Source organism: Oncorhynchus tshawytscha, linkage group LG16 (assembly GCF_018296145.1).
Source record: "Oncorhynchus tshawytscha isolate Ot180627B linkage group LG16, Otsh_v2.0, whole genome shotgun sequence".
Taxonomy (NCBI): Eukaryota; Metazoa; Chordata; class Actinopteri; order Salmoniformes; family Salmonidae; genus Oncorhynchus; species Oncorhynchus tshawytscha.
Window position 1 is genome coordinate 76,129,396 of NC_056444.1, and position 19,586 is coordinate 76,148,981.

The 19,586-nt window shown below is 43.3% G+C and overlaps 1 protein-coding gene across 1 annotated transcript in view; it reads right to left on the reverse strand.

Moving 5' to 3' along the window:
* Positions 1-11,158, reverse strand: part of LOC112216628 (complement C1q-like protein 4) — a 24,861-nt gene extending 13,703 nt beyond the window's left edge. Inside the window, exons 1-2 of the mRNA XM_024376616.1 lie at positions 11,035-11,158; positions 8,759-10,394 (exon numbers count right to left, since the gene is read on the reverse strand). Of these exons, the coding sequence (XP_024232384.1) occupies positions 8,759-9,319 (561 nt within the window). The 5' untranslated portion in view covers positions 9,320-10,394; positions 11,035-11,158. The remainder of the gene's footprint in view (positions 1-8,758; positions 10,395-11,034) is intronic.
* Between the last annotated feature and the right edge of the window lie 8,428 nt (positions 11,159-19,586).

Consider the following 19,586-nt stretch of genomic DNA (forward strand, 5'->3'; position numbering starts at 1 on the left):
TGGGGGAGTGGCCAGCTCTTTCATGGGCTGTTCTGCTGGCTTCTCTGGGGAGTGGCCAGCTCTTTCATGGGCTGTTCTGCTGGCTTCTCTGGGGGAGTGGCCAGCTCTTTCATGGGCTGTTCTGCTGGCTTCTCTGGGGGAGTGGCCAGCTCTTTCATGGGCTGTTCTGCTGGCTTCTCTGGGGGAGTGGCCAGCTCTTTCATGGGCTGTTCTGCTGGCTTCTCTGGGGGAGTGGCCAGCTCTTTCATGGGCTGTTCTGCTGGCTTCTCTGGGGAGTGGCCAGCTCTTTCATGGGCTGTTCTGCTGGCTTCTCTGGGGGAGTGGCCAGCTCTTTCATGGGCTGTTCTGCTGGCTTCTCTGGGGGTGGCCAGCTCTTTCATGGGCTGTTCTGGGCCAGCTCTTTCATGGGCTGTTCTGCTGGCTTCTCTGGGGGAGTGGCCAGCTTTTTCATGGGTTGTTCTGATCTCTTTCTATTGCTCCATCTCAGTCCCCACCTTCACATTTATCTCCTTCATAATCCTACCATGCCTCCCTCACATATCTCTGTCTCTCTGTTCACCATTACGAGCAAAAATAGCAGACTTACATTAATAAACCTTCAACATATTGGAGCGATATTGCTACAATAAAAGCCCCTGCTCCCAACAATTATACTTTATATAATACATCATGTTAAATACCTTATAAAATAATATAGTAGTGTTGGATACTCCTTCTTTGTGTTTTAGGGGAAATCAAAAGTGGCCAAGTGCCAACGTTTCTAACTGCAGCCTTCCTCCGACTATGCCTGAGGGGAAAAGCACCCTGCCCAAAATAATGAGGGGGATGACATATGCTGTCTGTCAATGGGAAGTCACAGCAACACCAGATGCTAATGTGATATTGGCTTGTCACTACAGGATGTCTAGCAGAATGACAAGCTAACCTTTAGAGATGACAATCAATTATTGTTATTGTTGTTGCTTATACACACACACATATATATATATATATATATATATATATATATATATATATATATATATATATATACTGCCAGCCAACTTGACACAATTGTGGGGAGCATTAAAGTCAACATGGACCAGCATCCCCTTGGAATGCTTGGCTTTCGGCACATGGTAGAGTCCATGCCCTGATGAATTGATCCTGTTCTGAGGCCAAAAGGGGGTCTTAAGGTGTTCTTATTCTTCATTTTTATAACTGTAAGGGCACCATAGCCATAGCTCCATAGAACCCCCTCCACACACACACACACACACCTGCTTAATCAATCTACCTTAGAGTGGACACTGGACAGGCACACAGGGATTAACTGAACCTCACCCTGGCTGGCTGGCTGGCTGTAGACTCCGTGACCTGAATCTCATTTAGAAACAACTACCATATGGACACTGAGTCACTGACCAGAGCATGTAAAATAACTGAGGCATTGATAGATTTACAAATTCATTAACAACTGTCTGGAAACAGAAGCCCTGTTTATACCTGGTGCCAAAATGCATCCTGATCCTGATCTTTTCCACATTCTGATTGTGCCCACATTTTCAGATTTGCATCTAAACACGGTATTAAAATTTCTCTTATCTGTTCATTGTGCCCACACTGTGACCAGATTTCCAGGTTCCTCCCTGTATGAAAATTATTTGACACACATTCTTTAAAAATAATATTCCTTTTTCAAATTTTAAATCACATATTGATGTCATAGTTAAATGGTGGCACTTGTCAAGGATTTTCCAAGGCGGGAAAATTATGATTAAAACGGTTTCACTTTCCAGATCCGTTTACACTTGTAAGATATCCAGACACAATGTGTGCCTGACTATCTCCGGAGTTGGTGAGGAAGATTTGATCAGAATCAGATCAGAATCTGTCTTTTGATCATCAACACTTGTCTACAAATGTGGGCCAAATCACAATCACAATCAGGACAAGGACATATGTTAGCACCAGGAATAAATGATGAGTAATGAGTTGTAATTCTAATGCAGCACCAAGGGAGAAGCATGGTGCTGGTGTGGGTGTTCACATGGAGAAGCATGGTTTGGGTGTTCACACGGAGAAGCATGGTTTGGGTGTTGACACGGAGAAGCATGGTTTGGGTGTTGACACAGAGAAGCATGGTTTGGGTGTTGACACAGAGAAGCATGGTTTGGGTGTTGACACGGAGAAGCATGGTTTGGGTGTTGACACGGAGAAGCATGGTTTGGGTGTTGACACGGAGAAGCATGGTTTGGGTGTTGACACGGAGAAGCATGGTTTGGGTGTTCACACAGAGAAGCATGGTTTGGGTGTTGACACAGAGAAGCATGGTTTGGGTGTTGACACAGAGAAGCATGGTTTGGGTGTTTGGGTGTTGACACAGAGAAGCATGGTTTGGGTGTTGACACAGAGAAGCATGGTTTGGGTGTTCACACAGAGAAGCATGGTTTGGGTGTTGACACAGAGAAGCATGGTTTGGGTGTTCACACGGAGAAGCATGGTTTGGGTGTTCACACGGAGAAGCATGGTTTGGGTGTTGACACGGAGAAGCATGGTTTGGGTGTTGACACGGAGAAGCATGGTTTGGGTGTTCACACGGAGAAGCATGGTTTGGGTGTTGACACGGAGAAGCATGGTTTGGGTGTTCACACGGAGAAGCATGGTTTGGGTGTTGACACGGAGAAGCATGGTTTGGGTGTTGACACGGAGAAGCATGGTTTGGGTGTTCACACGGAGAAGCATGGTTTGGGTGTTCACACGGAGAAGCATGGTTTGGGTGTTCACACGGAGAAGCATGGTTTGGGTGTTCACACAGAGAAGCATGGTTTGGGTGTTGACACGGAGAAGCAGAGGTGTCATGCCCATAGGGGGCACCAGCCCACCAGACCACTCAGATTTGTCTTGTTGTTTAAATTTTTGTTGTTGTTGTTGTTTCTCTGTAATACTACTAGCCACCTAGATATTTTATGAAGTTGGCTATAGCTAATCCAGATCTCCCAACCTCATAACTAGCCACTGTACCAAGTAGTCATTTCAGGCTATCAATTTAGTAGCTAGCTTGTCTAACTATCTTAGCTTGTCTCGCCCTGATCTGTTTCACCTGTCCTTGTGATTGTCTCCACCCCCTCCAGATGTCACTGATTTCCCCATTATATTTGTGTTTCCTGTCTCTCTGTGCCAGTTCATATTGTATGTTTTTCCAAGTCAACCAACGTTTTTCCCATTCTCCTGCTTTTTGCTATTCTCCTTTTTCTAGTCCTCCCGGTTTTGACCCTTGCCTGTTTCTGGACTTTGTACCCGCCTGCCTGAACATTCTGCCTGCCTTGACCACGAGCCTGTCTGCCACTCTGTACCTCCTGGACTCTGATCTGGTTTTGACCTTTTGCCTGTCCACAACCATTCTCTTGTCTACTCCTTTTGGATTAATAAACATTGTAAGACTCCAATCATCTGCCTCCTGTGTCATGATATAGCTGGCATGCCTGCTGGCATAGTCAGTAGACACTAGAAAAGCAAGCAATAACTAAATGTTCTGAATATGACTCCCATTCCTTTTAATCTTTTACCTACATTTTAAAAGAGATAGAAAGAAGCATACGCGACTGTCCGGCTCAAATCTAATCGAGCATCTGATATTAACAGACACCACACTTCTATACAGACACCACTAGTTTCTGATACCTAAGTAAGCGAAATACAAATCTAAAACAACTGTCTTGGTGAATCGACGAGGCTGCAGTCAACTGGAAAAATCATCTCAGGTGGTATTTTGAGTGGAACGTTTGCTGTCGTAACGTTAGTGAATACATTATAGTATCGGAGCTACTTGAGTGTGTGGGTTTGCCTTTTCTTGCTAATGTATTCTGACTGGAACATAGACAATGATATGGTGCTGGAGACAGATTTTGAATATGAGGGCAAAAAGGGAAGAGTCCCTTTCAGCCAATTTCAGAATATCAGATCTGTCTTTATAGAAACTGTTAAATTAAATGGGACCACCTGATGTGTGTGAGATTGACCTGGGTCCCTCTGTGAGGTTAAATCATTTACTTGAGTGAAACTCTAATTAATGAACAATCAATGGACAAGAAGGAGAGGAGGTAGAGGGGAGTATGAGTGGAGGAGAAGGGGGGTAGAGGGAAGTGGAGCATTTGGGAGTAGAGGGTGGTAGGGGAATGAGAGGGAGGTAGAGGGGGAAGTGGGGATATGGGGGGTGAGTTATTTCAGGGGATCTAATGTAAGAGTTATGAATGATTTAATGGAATGATGAGATGACTGGAATGACAATATAGGATGACACAAAGCAGAAGCCAGGTAGGTATCTTAAATATCATGTGTTAGCTCTTTCTGAGTTTGCTAAACACAAATACAGGATTTGGACACATTTAAAGATTAGTAAGATTTAGATCACCTTATTAATCAATTGTACACAAGGTCCAACTGAAGTTTGACATCCACTTTATCCCAGTGCCTTAAAAAGACACACAGAGGACTGAATGGTAACGTGTCAGTGTGGTGACTGATGAATACAGATGAAAACATAGTTGTGTTAAAGTCCTCAAATTAAAGTGATTTATCCTAACCCTCTTCTTTTCCTCTTCCCCCCAATCAGCCCCTCTGTCTTTAATTAGTACCAGGGGAAAGAGAGAATGAGGGACCGATGGATGAGTGGCCTGTCAGTTTCTCTTTCATTATTTATCTACAGTATCTATCTGAGGTGACAAGCTGTGTCCCAAATGGCACCCTATTCCCTTTATAGTGCATTACTTTAGGGCTCATAGAGTTCTGGTCAAAAGTAGTGCACTATGTAGGGAATAAGGTGCCATTTGGGATACACATGGTGTATAATACCTACTAATTAGACTTTCCTTTGGCGACCACCGACGGCAGCATACTGCCACTCGTCATTTGGCTATGACTGGTGGAAATGCAAATATTAGTAGCTGTGATTTTAAAGTGTGAAGCATCACTTCTCCCTAATGATGGAAAATATTTTCTTCAATCTATATTTTGCTACCGTGTTGCTGCTGCCCACAGATGCAGAGGAATGTGATGTGAATTAAAAGGGACAAATGTTGTATAGCGAAGGTGAAAGTGAGAGTCAGAGACAGTGGTGTAGTGGTGTCTGGAGAAGTGGGTATCCTCTAAATGTTGTATAGCGAAGGTGAGAGTCAGAGACAGTGGTGTAGTGGTGCCTGGAGAAGTGGGTATACTCTAAATGTTGTATAGCGAAGGTGAAAGTGAGAGTCAGAGACAGTGGTGTAGTGGTGCCTGGAGAAGTGGGTATACTCTAAATGTTGTATAGCGAAGGTGAAAGTGAGAATCAGAGACAGTGGTGTAATGGTGTCTGGAGAAGTGGGTATACTCTAAATGTTGTATAGCGAAGGTGAAAGTGAGAATCAGAGACAGAGGTGTAGTGGTGTCTGGAGAAGTGGGTATACTCTAAATGTTGTATAGCGAAGATGAAAGTGAGAGTCAGAGGCAGTGGTGTAGTGGTGTCTGGAGAAGTGGGTATACTCTAAATGTTGTATAGCGAAGGTGAAAGTGAGAGTCAGAGACAGTGGTGTAGTGGTGTCTGGAGAAGTGGGTATACTCTAAATGTTGTATAGCGAAGGTGAAAGTGAGAATCAGAGACAGTGGTGTGGTGTCTGGAGAAGTGTACTGTTGTATAGAAGGTGAAAGTGAGAATCAGAGACAGTGGTGTAGTGGTGTCTGGAGAAGTGGGTATACTCTAAATGTTGTATAGCGAAGGTGAAAGTGAGAGTCAGAGACAGTGGTGTAGTGGTGTCTGGAGAAGTGGGTATACTCTAAATGTTGTATAGCGAAGGTGAAAGTGAGAATCAGAGACAGTGGTGTAGTGGTGTCTGGAGAAGTGGGTATCCTCTAAATGTTGTATAGCGAAGGTGAAAGTGAGAATCAGAGACAGTGGTGTAGTGGTGTCTGGAGAAGTGGGTATACTCTAAATGTTGTATAGCGAAGGTGAAAGTGAGAATCAGAGACAGTGGTGTAGTGGTGTCTGGAGATAGTTGTATAGGTATGAGAATCAGAGACAGTGGTGTAGTGGTGTCTGGAAATGTTGTTGTATAGCGAAGGTGAAAGTGAGAATCAGAGACAGTGGTGTAGTGGTGTCTGGAGAAGTGGGTATCCTCTAAATGTTGTATAGCGAAGGTGAAAGTGAGAATCAGAGACAGTGGTGTAGTGGTGTCTGGAGAAGTGGGTATCCTCTAAATGTTTTTTACATTTTTCCAAATGACCTGAAGGAAAGGCTCCCTGTGTGAAACATTTTGTGAGAAACAGTGACATACACTGTTGAACTAGAATGATAAACCCTGTATTGGTCTTTCACAGTCAAGCCAAGCCAAGCTGAACTGTGCAAGTGGGCTAACAGTAGGCCTACTGAAACAGATAAATTAGTCACACTTTTTTGTAGAAAAACAACAAAACTGAATTTTCGAAGTCCACAACAATATGGTTAAACCTTTATTTAACTAGGCAAGACAGTTAAGAACAAAATCTTATTTACAATGACAGCCAACCAGGGAACAGTGGGTAAACTGCCTTGTTCAGGGGCAGAACGGCAGATTTTTACCTTGTCAGCTTGGGGATTCAATCCAGCAACCTTTCGGTTACTGGCCCAACGCTCTAACCACTAAGCTACCTGCCACCCCAAAGAGTAGTTTCCTGACCGGGAATCGAACACGAGCCGCGGCGTTGAGCGTGCCGTATCCTAACCACTAGCCTTTGAGGTCTGGGAATAACCTTTGAAATGTTGTGCAAGCACCTAGCACTCTTGTTTGGTTAGCAGTGTTTATGTAGCACATGAGATTAATGGATTAATGCAAATAATCATGATATAATTCTGCCAATTAAGCATAGACTACTTGGTAGCTAATTAACATGTAATTAAAGTTTTGGGGAAGACCTTTCCATCAACAAGAATATGGTTAGGTCTATCATTAGCATTGCTATATTTTTCCTGATCCTTACTTGTTTGAAATATGGATGCTTTACTTCATATTACGAGGCATGTCTTACCTTGCTTCAAAGTAGCCTATAGCCAAAATCCCACCCTTGAAATGTGAAGGCAATTTTTTTTAAAGACTTACATGCGTTCTCCTGTTCTATTGTTTTTCTTTCACTGTCGAGCAGCCAGAGGTATTATTGTAGCAACGATAGTCATTGGGTCTCCCCTCTATTTTTTTTCACCTTTATTTAACCAGGTAGGCCAGTTGAGAACAAGTTCTCATTTACAACTGCGACCTGGCCAAGATAAAGCAACGGGTGGGTGCTGCTATGATGACCAGTGAGCTGAGATAAGGCGGGGCTTTACATAGCAAGCAAAGACTTATAGATGACCTGGAGCCAGTGGGTGTGGCGACGAATATGAAGCGAGGGCCAGCCAACGTGAGCATACAGGTCGCAGTGGTGGGTAGTATATGGTGCTTTGCTGACAAAACAGATGGCACTGTGATAGACTGCATACAATTTGCTGAGTAGAGTGTTGGAGGCTATTTTGTAAATGACATCACCGAAGTTAAGGATTGGTAGGATGGTCAGTTTTACAACGGTATGTTTGGCAGCATGGGTGAAGGAGGCTTTGTTGCGAAACAGGAAGCCGATTCTAGATTTAATTTTGGATTGGAGATTCTTAATGTGAGTCTGGAAGGAGAGTTTACAGTCTAGCCAGACACCTAGGTATTTGTAGTTGTCCACATATTCTAAGTCAGAACCGTCTAGAGTAGTGATGCTGAAGGGGTGGGCAGGTGCGGGCAGCGATCAGTTGAAGAGCATGCATTTAGTTTTACTTGCATTTAAGAGCAGTTGGAGGCCACGGAAGGAGAGTTGTATGGCATTGAAGCTCATCTGGAGGTTAGTTAACACAGTGTCCAAAGAAGGGCCAGTATACAGAATGGTGTTGTCTGTGTAGAGGTGTATCAGAGAACCACCAGCAGAATCACCAACATCTCTAACGGATATTTCCATCCCTGTCCATGAAGCCGCTTGTATGTGCAGTAGAACAGTGTTTTCCCGCAAATTGTATTTTGGAACATTTATGTGCATATTCCTGCACGGAAAATGTGAAGAAACAATAGTTGATTAGCCTCATTAGTTAATATGGCGTATAACTCCACTACATAACTTTGATATGCATTGTGGGGAGTATATGCAATGCCCACTGAAAAATAAGCGGGTACATGGCGTATACCTGCGTACAGGGTTGGGGAGTAATCGATTACATGTAATCAGTTAAATGTAATGATTTTTTTTTTTTAACGTTAACTGTAATCAGTTACGTTGCCAGCAAAATCTTGTAATCAGATTACAAATTATTTTGAAAAACTAGATGATTACTTACTACTTAAAAATTTAGAAAAAATATATATTATGACACTTTTCTGCTTTCTCAATTAAAAAAAGTTTAAGTTTCTTCCACCTGAGCGAGTCACAAGACAGAGACCACTATGATAACACACCAAATGCATTTGATGGATCCTTTTTGTCTTCTTCTAATGCCTCTTAAGGGAGAATGTAATAAGATTACATTACTGAGTTTGGGTATCCAAACATTACGTTACTGATTACAATTTTGGACAGATAACTGTAACGGATTGCATTTAGAAAGTAACTTACCCAACTCTGGCTGTGTGTACCCTCCACTACACCACTGCTCAGAGGTGATGGTCAATGAAAGTGTTGTTTGAACAAATGCATACACACAGACACACACACACGCACAAACACATACACATATACATACACACACTCTCTCTCCTACCTGTCCGTTCTTCTTCAGGTCAGCCCACATGCTGGTCCCATCTCCGCCCCTCATCAGAACATGGTAGGTGAAGAAGTAGATACCAGGTAGAGGACAGGTGAACTTCCCAGTACTTGGCTCATAGTAGTTCCCTACATTGGTTACCACATCATCAAACTTCAACACCTCGCTGCCCTCGTGCTGTTTCCTTAGCCCTGCATAAAAGGCGATTTTGGGGCTGTAGGAGGGGAAGTAACCGTTAGGTCCAGGGCCGGGAGGCCCCTGTGGCCCTGGCTTGCCTGATTCCCCAGGGGGTCCTCGGGCGCCTGGAGGACCAGGGATCCCAGGGACCCCGCGGTACCCCGTTTTCTTCCGCCCGGGGTATTCCGGTTGAGGGGACATGGCTGTCAGCTCCTGGCCTGGTTGGGCAGTACTATATGTGTCGCAGACCATTCTGCAGCTCCCCAGCATCTCATAATGGGACCCCTCACCGCCACTTCCTTGGCTAGCTCCTCCCCCTTTCATGGTGTGAACCAATAGGGGGATGGCTATCAGGAGGAGTAGAACCATGGCCACGCCCATGGCGGCTCCGATGGCACGCTTCCGACGGCTGAACCGAGAAGCGGCCAGGGTCAGAAAGTCCTCCTCCCCCTTAGACGGAATAGTGCCGGGTGCCAGGGTGGACTATAGATAGACAGAATAGGAAAGACTGGAAGGAAGGTATGGAGAGGTTTGGTTGCTGTATGTCTGTTGTGCTTTCAGACTAGGTCAACAGGTGTCAGCAGCCAAGAGAGAAGGGTCTGTTGAGACAACATGGGTAGAATGTGGGAGAGAAAAGGAAGATGGCAGACGGAGAGAAGGGAAGAGAGGAACAACAGGAGAGAGGGGGATGATGAAGGGAAAGGGATGGGAGGGAGCAGGATTTCACTCTTTAAAACCTGCAGTCAGTGTTCAGACAACTCTATGTTGTAGTTTAAAATCTGCAGTCAGTGTTCAGACAACTCTATGTTGAGGTTTAAAACCTGCAGTCAGTGTTCAGACAACTCTATGTTGTAGTTGAAAACCTGCAGTCAGTGTTCAGACAACTCTATGTTGTAGTTGACATAGTTCATTTCATTTAGCCTCTTTCACCTTTTGTCCTGCTCTTGTCTTCCAGAGTTCTTCTTGTCTTCGCTTTGATCAAATTCCTCCTATTTTCTGCACATCAAACATCAACCAAACCCAGGCCAAGAGAACGTACAATAGTGAACTTATGTTATCAGAATTTACCAAGAGATCGCTGATTCGACTTCAACTGCCAATTCAGCTAATTATGTACAGTAGACGGTATAATTTTTTTGTCAGTCTCTTCAACAAACCACTTGTGCTTTTCTAAGGGCTCCCCTTATGAATGACAGAAACTCAGCTAACAGAGGTGTCTCTCTGCTGAATACAGCATGACTGAGAGAACAAATAACAGAAGGAAGAGAAGGGAATTGAAATTCGATATGTTCAGAGTTGCCTTCCTGTCAGAATCATTTTAGTCATATGTGTTTCTAGGGTGGTAGCAGTATTACAGGGTATCCAGAGCTAGATGGAGGGGTGCTGGGGCGAGAAACCAATCAAATCTTTATTTTGTGGTCTAAGATGTATTCCTCTCTTCATGGACTCACAAAGTCTGTGGAAAGATGAAGAATTAAACAAATACATTCATATACTGGATCTCTTGATTGCCCTTTTTTTATTATCCTGTCCCATGAATATAATTAAAAACTAAACTGTTTTAAGTGAGAAGCAGGGATTGGTCTGAAGCCAAAAAAGAAAGGAAATTCACATGAGCACCACAATGCCTAATCATGCTCTACTTAGTTACAGATCAAATGCTCATTGAGGCTTGAAACTGACAACTCTAATTTAAAACAACTGGTAATTTCTACAAGGAGGACATGGTTTATTTTGTATGTCCTCTTTTCAGATTTTATAAGAAAAATTCACAAATTAGGCAATTATTTAAAATGATTATCAGGTCTTACTGGGTCAAAATCCAATAATCTGACAAATGTGGTTTTATATTCATCCCTAGGAATCCCTGAATATTTAATTAAGTGCAATTTTCTATTGGAATTGAATTAATTTCCATTTGTCAAGTAATAGTATTTATTAAATACTTATGTATCTAATTATTATTAGCTTATAGGTAGCCTACAGTATTTATATTAGTTTTATCATCACTGTTAAAACATTTCTCTCTCCAAAATAAATCTGGGAAATCGAAACACAAAAACGAAAAGCATGCATTGCACAGTCATTTTACTCACTCTGTCTTCCTATTATAGTGAAACTAAAGTCAAGTAGATTTCTCCATCAGGCGTCTTAGACTCGAGTATATCCAGGTACGAATCCTCCAACAGACATTACGAGGAACTTCGCGTGCCAAATGAATAGCCGAGAGACGCGCGCACTTTTTAAGCAGGAGATGCCCGGGAAGCGAGGAGACAGAATAAGTAATCACTTTTTCTCACCACCACCTGTACGGTAATATCCCCTTTCAACGGTTTCCACTAGCTTCTATAGTCACAAAGTCAGATTCCACAGCCACAAAGTCAGATTCCACAGCCACAAAGTCAAACTTGGTCTTTATTTAAGGTTAGAGTTAGGCATACGTTTAGCAGTGAAGTTTAGGGTTAGGTTTAAAATCATATTTTAAGAAGATCAATTGTAGAAAAGGGCGGGGTTTATGACTTTGTGGCTATAGAAGCTAGTGATGACCTGTTTCGACTGAGGTCAGTCCAGCTAAGGAACTATGAAGTCCAACATGGATTTCAAGAAATTAGGGAAATAACCGACCCGAACTTGCTAGAAATGTAGCCTAACATTTAGTTTGTTTTGCCCTTGTTAGCTTGTTGTAGTCCAAGTATCTGTTGAGCAGCCTTGGGTTTGTAAAAACCGAATTACTTTAAGGAACTGATTTTTTCCGTCTTCAAAAATCTCCCACTCCCTCTGCATGTAGGCTACAACACCTGTAAGATCTCTCCACCCCACCCCCCCCCGAAAAAATACACTAATGGGTCAAAAAAGACAGGGTTAACTTAGACTGTTGACAACATGCAAACTATGTTGTGTTGCAAAATGTTTATTGAAAACATAAATACCCCACTGGGCACACACTGGTTGAATCCACATCAGTTCAATGAAATGACGTTGAACCAACGTGGAATAGACGTTGAATTGAATCTGTGCCCAGTAGAACATTTGCACAATGAGCACTTGTTGTCTCTCAAATACATTGTTACAGTTGTTGGTTAGCAAGCTTGCGAATTTGATCCATATTAGCATAGACGTGACATCAGTCAAACACCTCAAAACAGGACATGGTATCAATGACAAGATACAAACGAGTTGAAACGAGTCACCTACGATGCCCCACAAGGCAGCTTCTTGTCATTGTTACTATCTATCTGACCGTTCAGAATCATAACAACGCACATCTTCCCGGCCACATCGATGTGCACACATTATTTTTGTGACGTTGCCAGGCAACCCATCTAAAGAGTTGGAAGGAGAGAGAAATAAGGTGAGGGTGACTAAGAACAATTGTTGTAGTACGTATGGGTTAGGAATGGAGAGATGACACAAAATGTTCCCTAGACTATTGTCTGCGTGACACACACACACAGACACGCGTAGATTATCGTCTGTCTGTGTGAGTCGCTTTCCCTCGCTATCGGGCCTCATTAGGAAGAGATACCTGAGCCACCCTGAGAACCGTTATTTTTCTCTTACACACACACACACACACACACACACACACACACACACACACAAAGTTCACTGTTTCTGTGCTCCTTCCTTTTATAGACATGTATTATTATAGTAATATAATAATAGATAGTAAAATAAATAACTTTAAATAATTGAAATTATAGTAATTTACAGTAAATGCATCTTAATTGCCCAATTCATTTACTGTTGTGGTCAAAACGGTAGGAGCATATTATTATATATTTGTTTTACTTGTATGCATTATCTTTGAGGTTTTAGTATATATAATGGCCGTCAATGATTCTAATAAGGTGTTTAAAATGCAGGTTTTAGCTCTGTATCCTCTGAGAGTTGAGTAATCTCTCTCCATGACAGGCTTAATCACACATCTGCATGTTTAAAGTTTAATGGCTGAGGTGGGAGCTGGTGGGAGGCTTTAGGGGAATACATATTGATGATGACTTTGTCATCAATCGCCTCTCCTACCTCTCCCTTTCTCTCTCTTTCTCCCTCGCTCCTTAGATATCACCACTGTCAAGGGAGCGGGGGAGATAGTCCATCAGAGAAAGACAGAAAAAAACTCAGATGATGCCTAACAAGGGTTGAGCTTTTGCGCATTTAGCCTAGTGAATATATCAAAGTCTATGAAGTATGACAACGTGAGACTAGGTTAATGGGGAACTTGAAGAGAAGGAAAAGGTTGGGTTTGGGGCTGAGCTGGAGTAGGCTTCTAGAGCCTCATGGGGTTCTCTTTCAGGACTTTACAAGTGCAGTCCTATCCTGTCCATGTGTTGTCTTAAATGGTGTGTCAGTCTCACTTGGCTTGGTCAGTTCTGTCAGTATCATTAAAACTATTAGAACACTAGAACATAACAGAACACTCATCAGAGCTCTAGAAGCAGCCTCACCGTCGACCGGACGACAGATCATCAGGGCCCGCAGTCAGAGGAAATATAGTCCGAATTTGATTTTTAGTGGCTGTTAAAATATTACTGAGCTGATTAATATTAAAATATGTGCATGTCTCTGAGCTATCTGTCTCTCTCTCTCTCACTCCCTCCTTCCACCTATCTCCCTCTCTTTTGATTATTTTTCTCTCTCTTTCTCTCCCTCCCTCCTCCTCTCTCTCTCTCTCTATTCTTTCCTGTCCTTGTTAGCTGATGTTCGTTATTCCTATTGGGCAAAGGGTTCCTTTTATTTGTGTTACTGAGCAGCGTCCTTCCATGCTCCCATTGCCTCTTCAGATATCAGAGGTGTCAGCAGAACATTCAATTTACTGTAGCTAGGGCCGGGAGACTTATTTTGAATTGTTTGTTTAAGGTGCCTCATATATCGCGGTGCAACAAGGATAAATCTCTCTCTGTCTCTCTCTTTCTCTTCCCGTTAATTCAGACTCAGTCGTTTTTCTCCTCTCTGTGTAAAGAGAAAGAACAGGTACTTATTTATGGTCATGTAACTCATGGAATATTTATTGCATTTGTCTGTGCGTGCTTTGTTGTATATGCTATCGCTTTGCGATACCTGTGTGTTCTTCCATTAGGCAAATAAACATAGACTTTGATGATACAGTATGAAGTAGATTTTAGTGAGAACATTGATATATAAAGACGTAAGATAGGCATCACTGTGAGCTCCAGCCAGAGGGATGTACGGATAGTGTTGGAGAGATGCTGAAGGATGGAGGGATAACATTGGTAAGATGGTTGTTGAATCCCCTAGAGGCAGGTTCACAGTCTGATGATGTCTGATGGCCACCATTGCTACTCCCAGTGGTCCCACTCCTCAGCTACCCACAGCTAGACTCACACTACAACAGATCCTACTATCAAATCCCTATCCACTGTCAGGGGGGATATATGTCCGTGTGTAAATCAATGTAAATCAATGTAGAGGTCCTTAGGATTTCGAAGATACCCAGCCTTCAACAGGGTTGTTTAGGGGCAGGCCAGAATGACGCACACACACACCACACATACTGTACACCAAACGACAGACAGGAGAGAGTTATTACTCAATATAACGATTGTGGGAGCGGGGATGAGAGACAAACAGTGAACGAGGGGCATCTATTTGACAAATGGTTAGTGACAAAAGAAAGAAAGAACAAATTCGTAAGACAGGAAAAGGGAATTGAGGGCGTTTATTTTTAAATGCAGCCCATCTCCATTTGTGTGAAGGTGAACACTTGAGTGCACAGTGTGTGTGTGTATACAACATGGTGGTGCTGTGCAGTTCCATTAGGCTCTGATTAGGAGGCCTGATCCAGAGTGACAGTGTACAGATTGAGTTGCACAGCAACTCTCATTCTCCCTATTAATAATAAAAGATACACATTGCGCTCTCTCTCTCCGTTTCGGTCTCTCTCTCTCTTTCTCTTTCTCTCTCTCTCCGTTTCGGTCTCTCCCTCTTCTTTCTTCCCTCTCTCCCTCCTGGTTTGTCCAGATATCTCTTGCTTCCCCCCTCTTCCTCCACTCCAAGCTCAGAGACATGGTCAGGCATACTGAGAGAAGTTCTACTCTCTCTCTGCAATTCTCTCTTTAAGTCCACTTCATTTTCTGATTAAACAAAACACAACCTTTCATTTCCTATTCCAATTGCTTAAGCAATAGTAGCTGACACTCTCCCTGAATGTGACATTTGTTGTTGGTGGTCATATCGAAGCACATTTTGTTTCTTAAAAAGGTTGGAAAGAACCTTGAGTTAACACTTTACTTACTAAAGCCTGCAGGTAAATCATTTTTAAGATGCTCACGACAAGTCTTACAATTCATTATAATAGCATCATACGGAATTATACCTGCAGGCCAGGCTTTAAATTGGCTGGTATGTTCAGTATATTGTGCCTTAGTTGAAATCATAGATTTGCTTTACACCCACGTTGTCTTTACAAAGAAGTATAATCAATACTTGTATTTCTGAACGCTTTGTATTTTGCGTAATTGTTGAGCAAATATTCCCATCAGTTCATCAGATTTCTGCTCATATTTGATGTACAGTTGAAGTCGGAAGTTTACATACACCTCAGCCAAATACATTTAAACTCAGTTTTCAACCATTTCTGACATTTAATCCTAGTAAAAATTCCCTGTCTTAGGTCAGTTAGGATCACCACTTTATTTTAAGAATGTGAAATGTCAGAATAATAGTAGAGAGAATTATTTATTTCAGCTTTTATTTCTTTCATCACATTCCTAGTGGATCAAAAGTTTACATGCACTCAATTAGTATTTGGTAGCATTGCCGTTAAATTGTTTAACTTGGGCCAAACGTTTCAGGTAGCCTTCCACAAGCTTCCCACAATAAGTTGGGTGAATTTTGGCCCATTTCTCCTGACAGAGCTGGTGTAATTGATTTTGGTTTGTAGGCCTCCTTGCTTGCACACGCTTTTTCAGTTCTGCCCACAAATTTTCTATAGGGTTGAGGTCAAAACGTACGATCTTTGTCCTCATGTGCAGTCTGGCTTTTTTAATGGCGGTTTTGGAGCAGTGGTTTCTTCCTTGCTGAGCAGCCTTTCAGGTTGTGTCGATATAGGACTCGTTTTACTGTGGATATAGATACTTTTGTACCCGTTTCCTCCAGCATCTTCACAAGGGATTGATTAGCACTTTTTGCACCAAAGTACGCTCATCTCTAGGAGACAGAACACGTCTCCTTCCTGAGTGGTATGACGGCTGCGTGATCCCATGGTGCTTATACGTGCGTACTATTGTTTGTACAGATGAATGTGGTAGCTTCAGGAGTTTGGAAATTGCTCCCAAGGATGAACCAGACTTTTGGAGGTCTACAATTTTCTTTCTGAGGTCTTGGCTTATTTATTTTGATTTTCCCATGATGTCAAACAAAGAGGCACTGAGAAAATAGCATTTCTTCAGCTAGGCTGGATAAATGTCACCCCATGTTTCTTAAGTTTCATTAGTACCCACATCAAAAATCCCAATGCAAAGTTATACCTCACTTCTGAATTGTTCAAGTTATTACATAAAACCGATCAGAATTCCAAAGAATGCCAAAGTCGGAAAATGTTTTTCCGGGGTGTGATGTAAAATGGAGAACTCGGTAAGTCATCCTATTCCCTATAAATTAAACTCCAACAGAAATAACTTCAAATGTATAACTTCAAATTAAACCAAATTTAGCACGGATTACTACTGGTTTACATTTAATTTTCAGACAACTTAGAAGCAAATACTTTATGAATGTATTGTTACAAATCAACTTCAAGGTTGTTTGCCAACTAGCATGCTAACTTTAGCCCTACTAGTCTGCTAACGTTAGCTCTAATGCAAATGTTACACTCTATCAACACCTAGCTTACAGCTACATTAAAGTAAGCCAAAGTTTTGGACATACACAACACCATCTAACTAGTTAGCAAAGAATGTTAGCTATATGCAGTTATCTTTGCCAAAAAGCTAGCCAGTCAGCTAACGTTATCTATTTGAGCCAACTAGCTATTAGCCTAGCCAGCCTAGCCAACCACCATAGTTATGGTCTGCAAGCTAGAGCCCAACTACTGGAGACCAGCTAGAACACAACTAACACAACACAACTAGAACATAACCGCAGATTAAAAGTAGAGAGAGCAGATTTACTGATTGATGTCTGGGGCCCTTGCGAGGCAGAGAGAGTCAGGGAAATCGGAAATAGATAGATCCCAGATGTCCATCAGCTAGCTCGCTAGCACTAAGCCAAGGTGGAAAAAGTTACAAAACTCCAATAGCCTACTTCACAGAAAACATGCTGAAAAGTTGACAAAACAAAAAGGACAACAGACGAGGTACTAGGCAAGCAGGTGTGATTTTCTCTTTGGTTTTGAGCCCACGGCAAAAAGGCACCAGAGCCTGCTGTGCTAATGGGTTCCCACTAAATAACATAACCACAAAGTCTGTGAAAAGCATGCTGCATGGACGCACTTGCCTTATATTCTCCTTGTTTACACCACACTTGAGCTAACATACGAACTCGGTAGCACAGACTAGATCCTCCATATGATGTTGATAAATCGTGCATTATGGGTACTTTAGAAGATAGCCAGAAATAAGTAAATAATAAATATGTAATAACCCGAAAACATAACTACTTTTGTACTTATAGGTAACCTGATCTTGACTAAAACTAAAACTGGAAACGATTTATCCGGAGGCTGCATTCATTGTAGCTGGGGATTTTAACAAGGCTAATCTGAAAACAAGACTCCCTAAATTTTATCAGCATATTGATTGCGCAACCAGGGGTGGAAAGACCCTGGATCATTGTTACTCTAACTTCCGCGACGCATATAAGGCCCTGCCCCGCCCCCTTTCGGAAAAGCTGACCACGACTCCATTTTGTTGATCCCTGCCTACAGACAGAAACTAAAACAAGAAGCTCCCACGCTGAGGTCTGTCCAACGCTGGTCCGACCAAGCTGACTCCACACTCCAAGACTGCTTCCATCACGTGGACTGGGAGATGTTTCGTATTGCGTCAGACAACAACATTGACGAATACGCTGATACGGTGTGCGAGTTCATTAGAACGTGCGTTGAAGATGTCGTTCCCATAGCAACGATTAAAACATTCCCTAACCAGAAACCGTGGATTGATGGCAGCATTCGTGTGAAACTGAAGGCACGAACCACTGCTTTTAATCAGGGCAAGGTGTCTGGTAACATGACTGAATACAAACAGTGCAGCTATTCCCTCCGCAAGGCTATCAAACAAGCTAAGCGCCAGTACAGAGACAAAGTAGAATCTCAATTCAACGGCTCAGACACAAGAGGTATGTGGCAGGGTCTACAGTCAATCACGGACTACAGGAAGAAACCCAGCCCAGTCACGGACCAGGATGTCTTGCTCCCAGGCAGACTAAATAACTTTTTTGCCCGCTTTGAGGACAATACAGTGCCACTGACACGGCCTGCAACGGAATCATGCGGTCTCTCCTTCACTGCAGCCGAAGTGAGTAAGACATTTAAACGTGTTAACCCTCGCAAGGCTGCAGGCCCAGACGGCATCCCCAGCCGCGCCCTCAGAGCATGCGCAGACCAGCTGGCCGGTGTGTTTACGGACATATTCAACCAATCCCTATACCAGTCTGCTGTTCCCACATGCTTCAAGAGGGCCACCATTGTTCCTGTTCCCAAGAAAGCTAAGGTAACTGAGCTAAACGACTACCGCCCCGTAGCACTCACATCCGTCATCATGAAGTGCTTTGAGAGACTAGTCAAGGACCATATCACCTCCACCCTACCTGACACCCTTGACCCACTCCAATTTGCTTACCGCCCAAATAGGTCCACAGACGATGCAATCTCAACCACACTGCACACTGCCCTAACCCATCTGGACAAGAGGAATACCTATGTGAGAATGCTGTTCATCGACTACAGCTCGGCATTCAACACCATAGTACCCTCCAAGCTCGTCATCAAGCTCGAGACCCTGGGTCTCGACCCGCCCTGTGCAACTGGGTACTGGACTTCCTGACGGGCCGCCCCCAGGTGGTGAGGGTAGGCAACAACATCTCCTCCCCGCTGATCCTCAACACTGGGGCCCCACAAGGGTGCGTTCTGAGCCCCCCCCTGTACTCCCTGTTCACCCACGACTGCGTGGCCATGCACGCCTCAACTCAATCATCAAGTTTGCGGACGACACAACAGTGGTAGGCTTGATTACCAACAACGACGAGACGGCCTACAGGGAGGAGGTGAGGGCCCTCGGAGTGTGGTGTCAGGAAAATAACCTCACACTCAACGTCAACAAAACTAAGGAGATGATTGTGGACTTCAGGAAACAGCAGAAGGAACACCCCCCATCCACATCGATGGAACAGTAGTGGAGAGGGTAGCAAGTTTTAAGTTCCTCGGCATACACATCACAGACAAACTGAATTGGTCCACTCACACAGACAGCATCGTGAGGAAGGCGCAGCAGCGCCTCTTCAACCTCAGGAGGCTGAAGAAATTCGGCTTGTCACCAAAAGCACTCACAAACTTCTACAGATGCACAATCGAGAGCATCCTGGCGGGCTGTATCACCGCCTGGTATGGCAACTGCACCGCCCTCAACCGTAAGGCTCTCCAGAGGGTAGTGAGGTCTGACAACGCATCACCGGGGGCAAACTACCT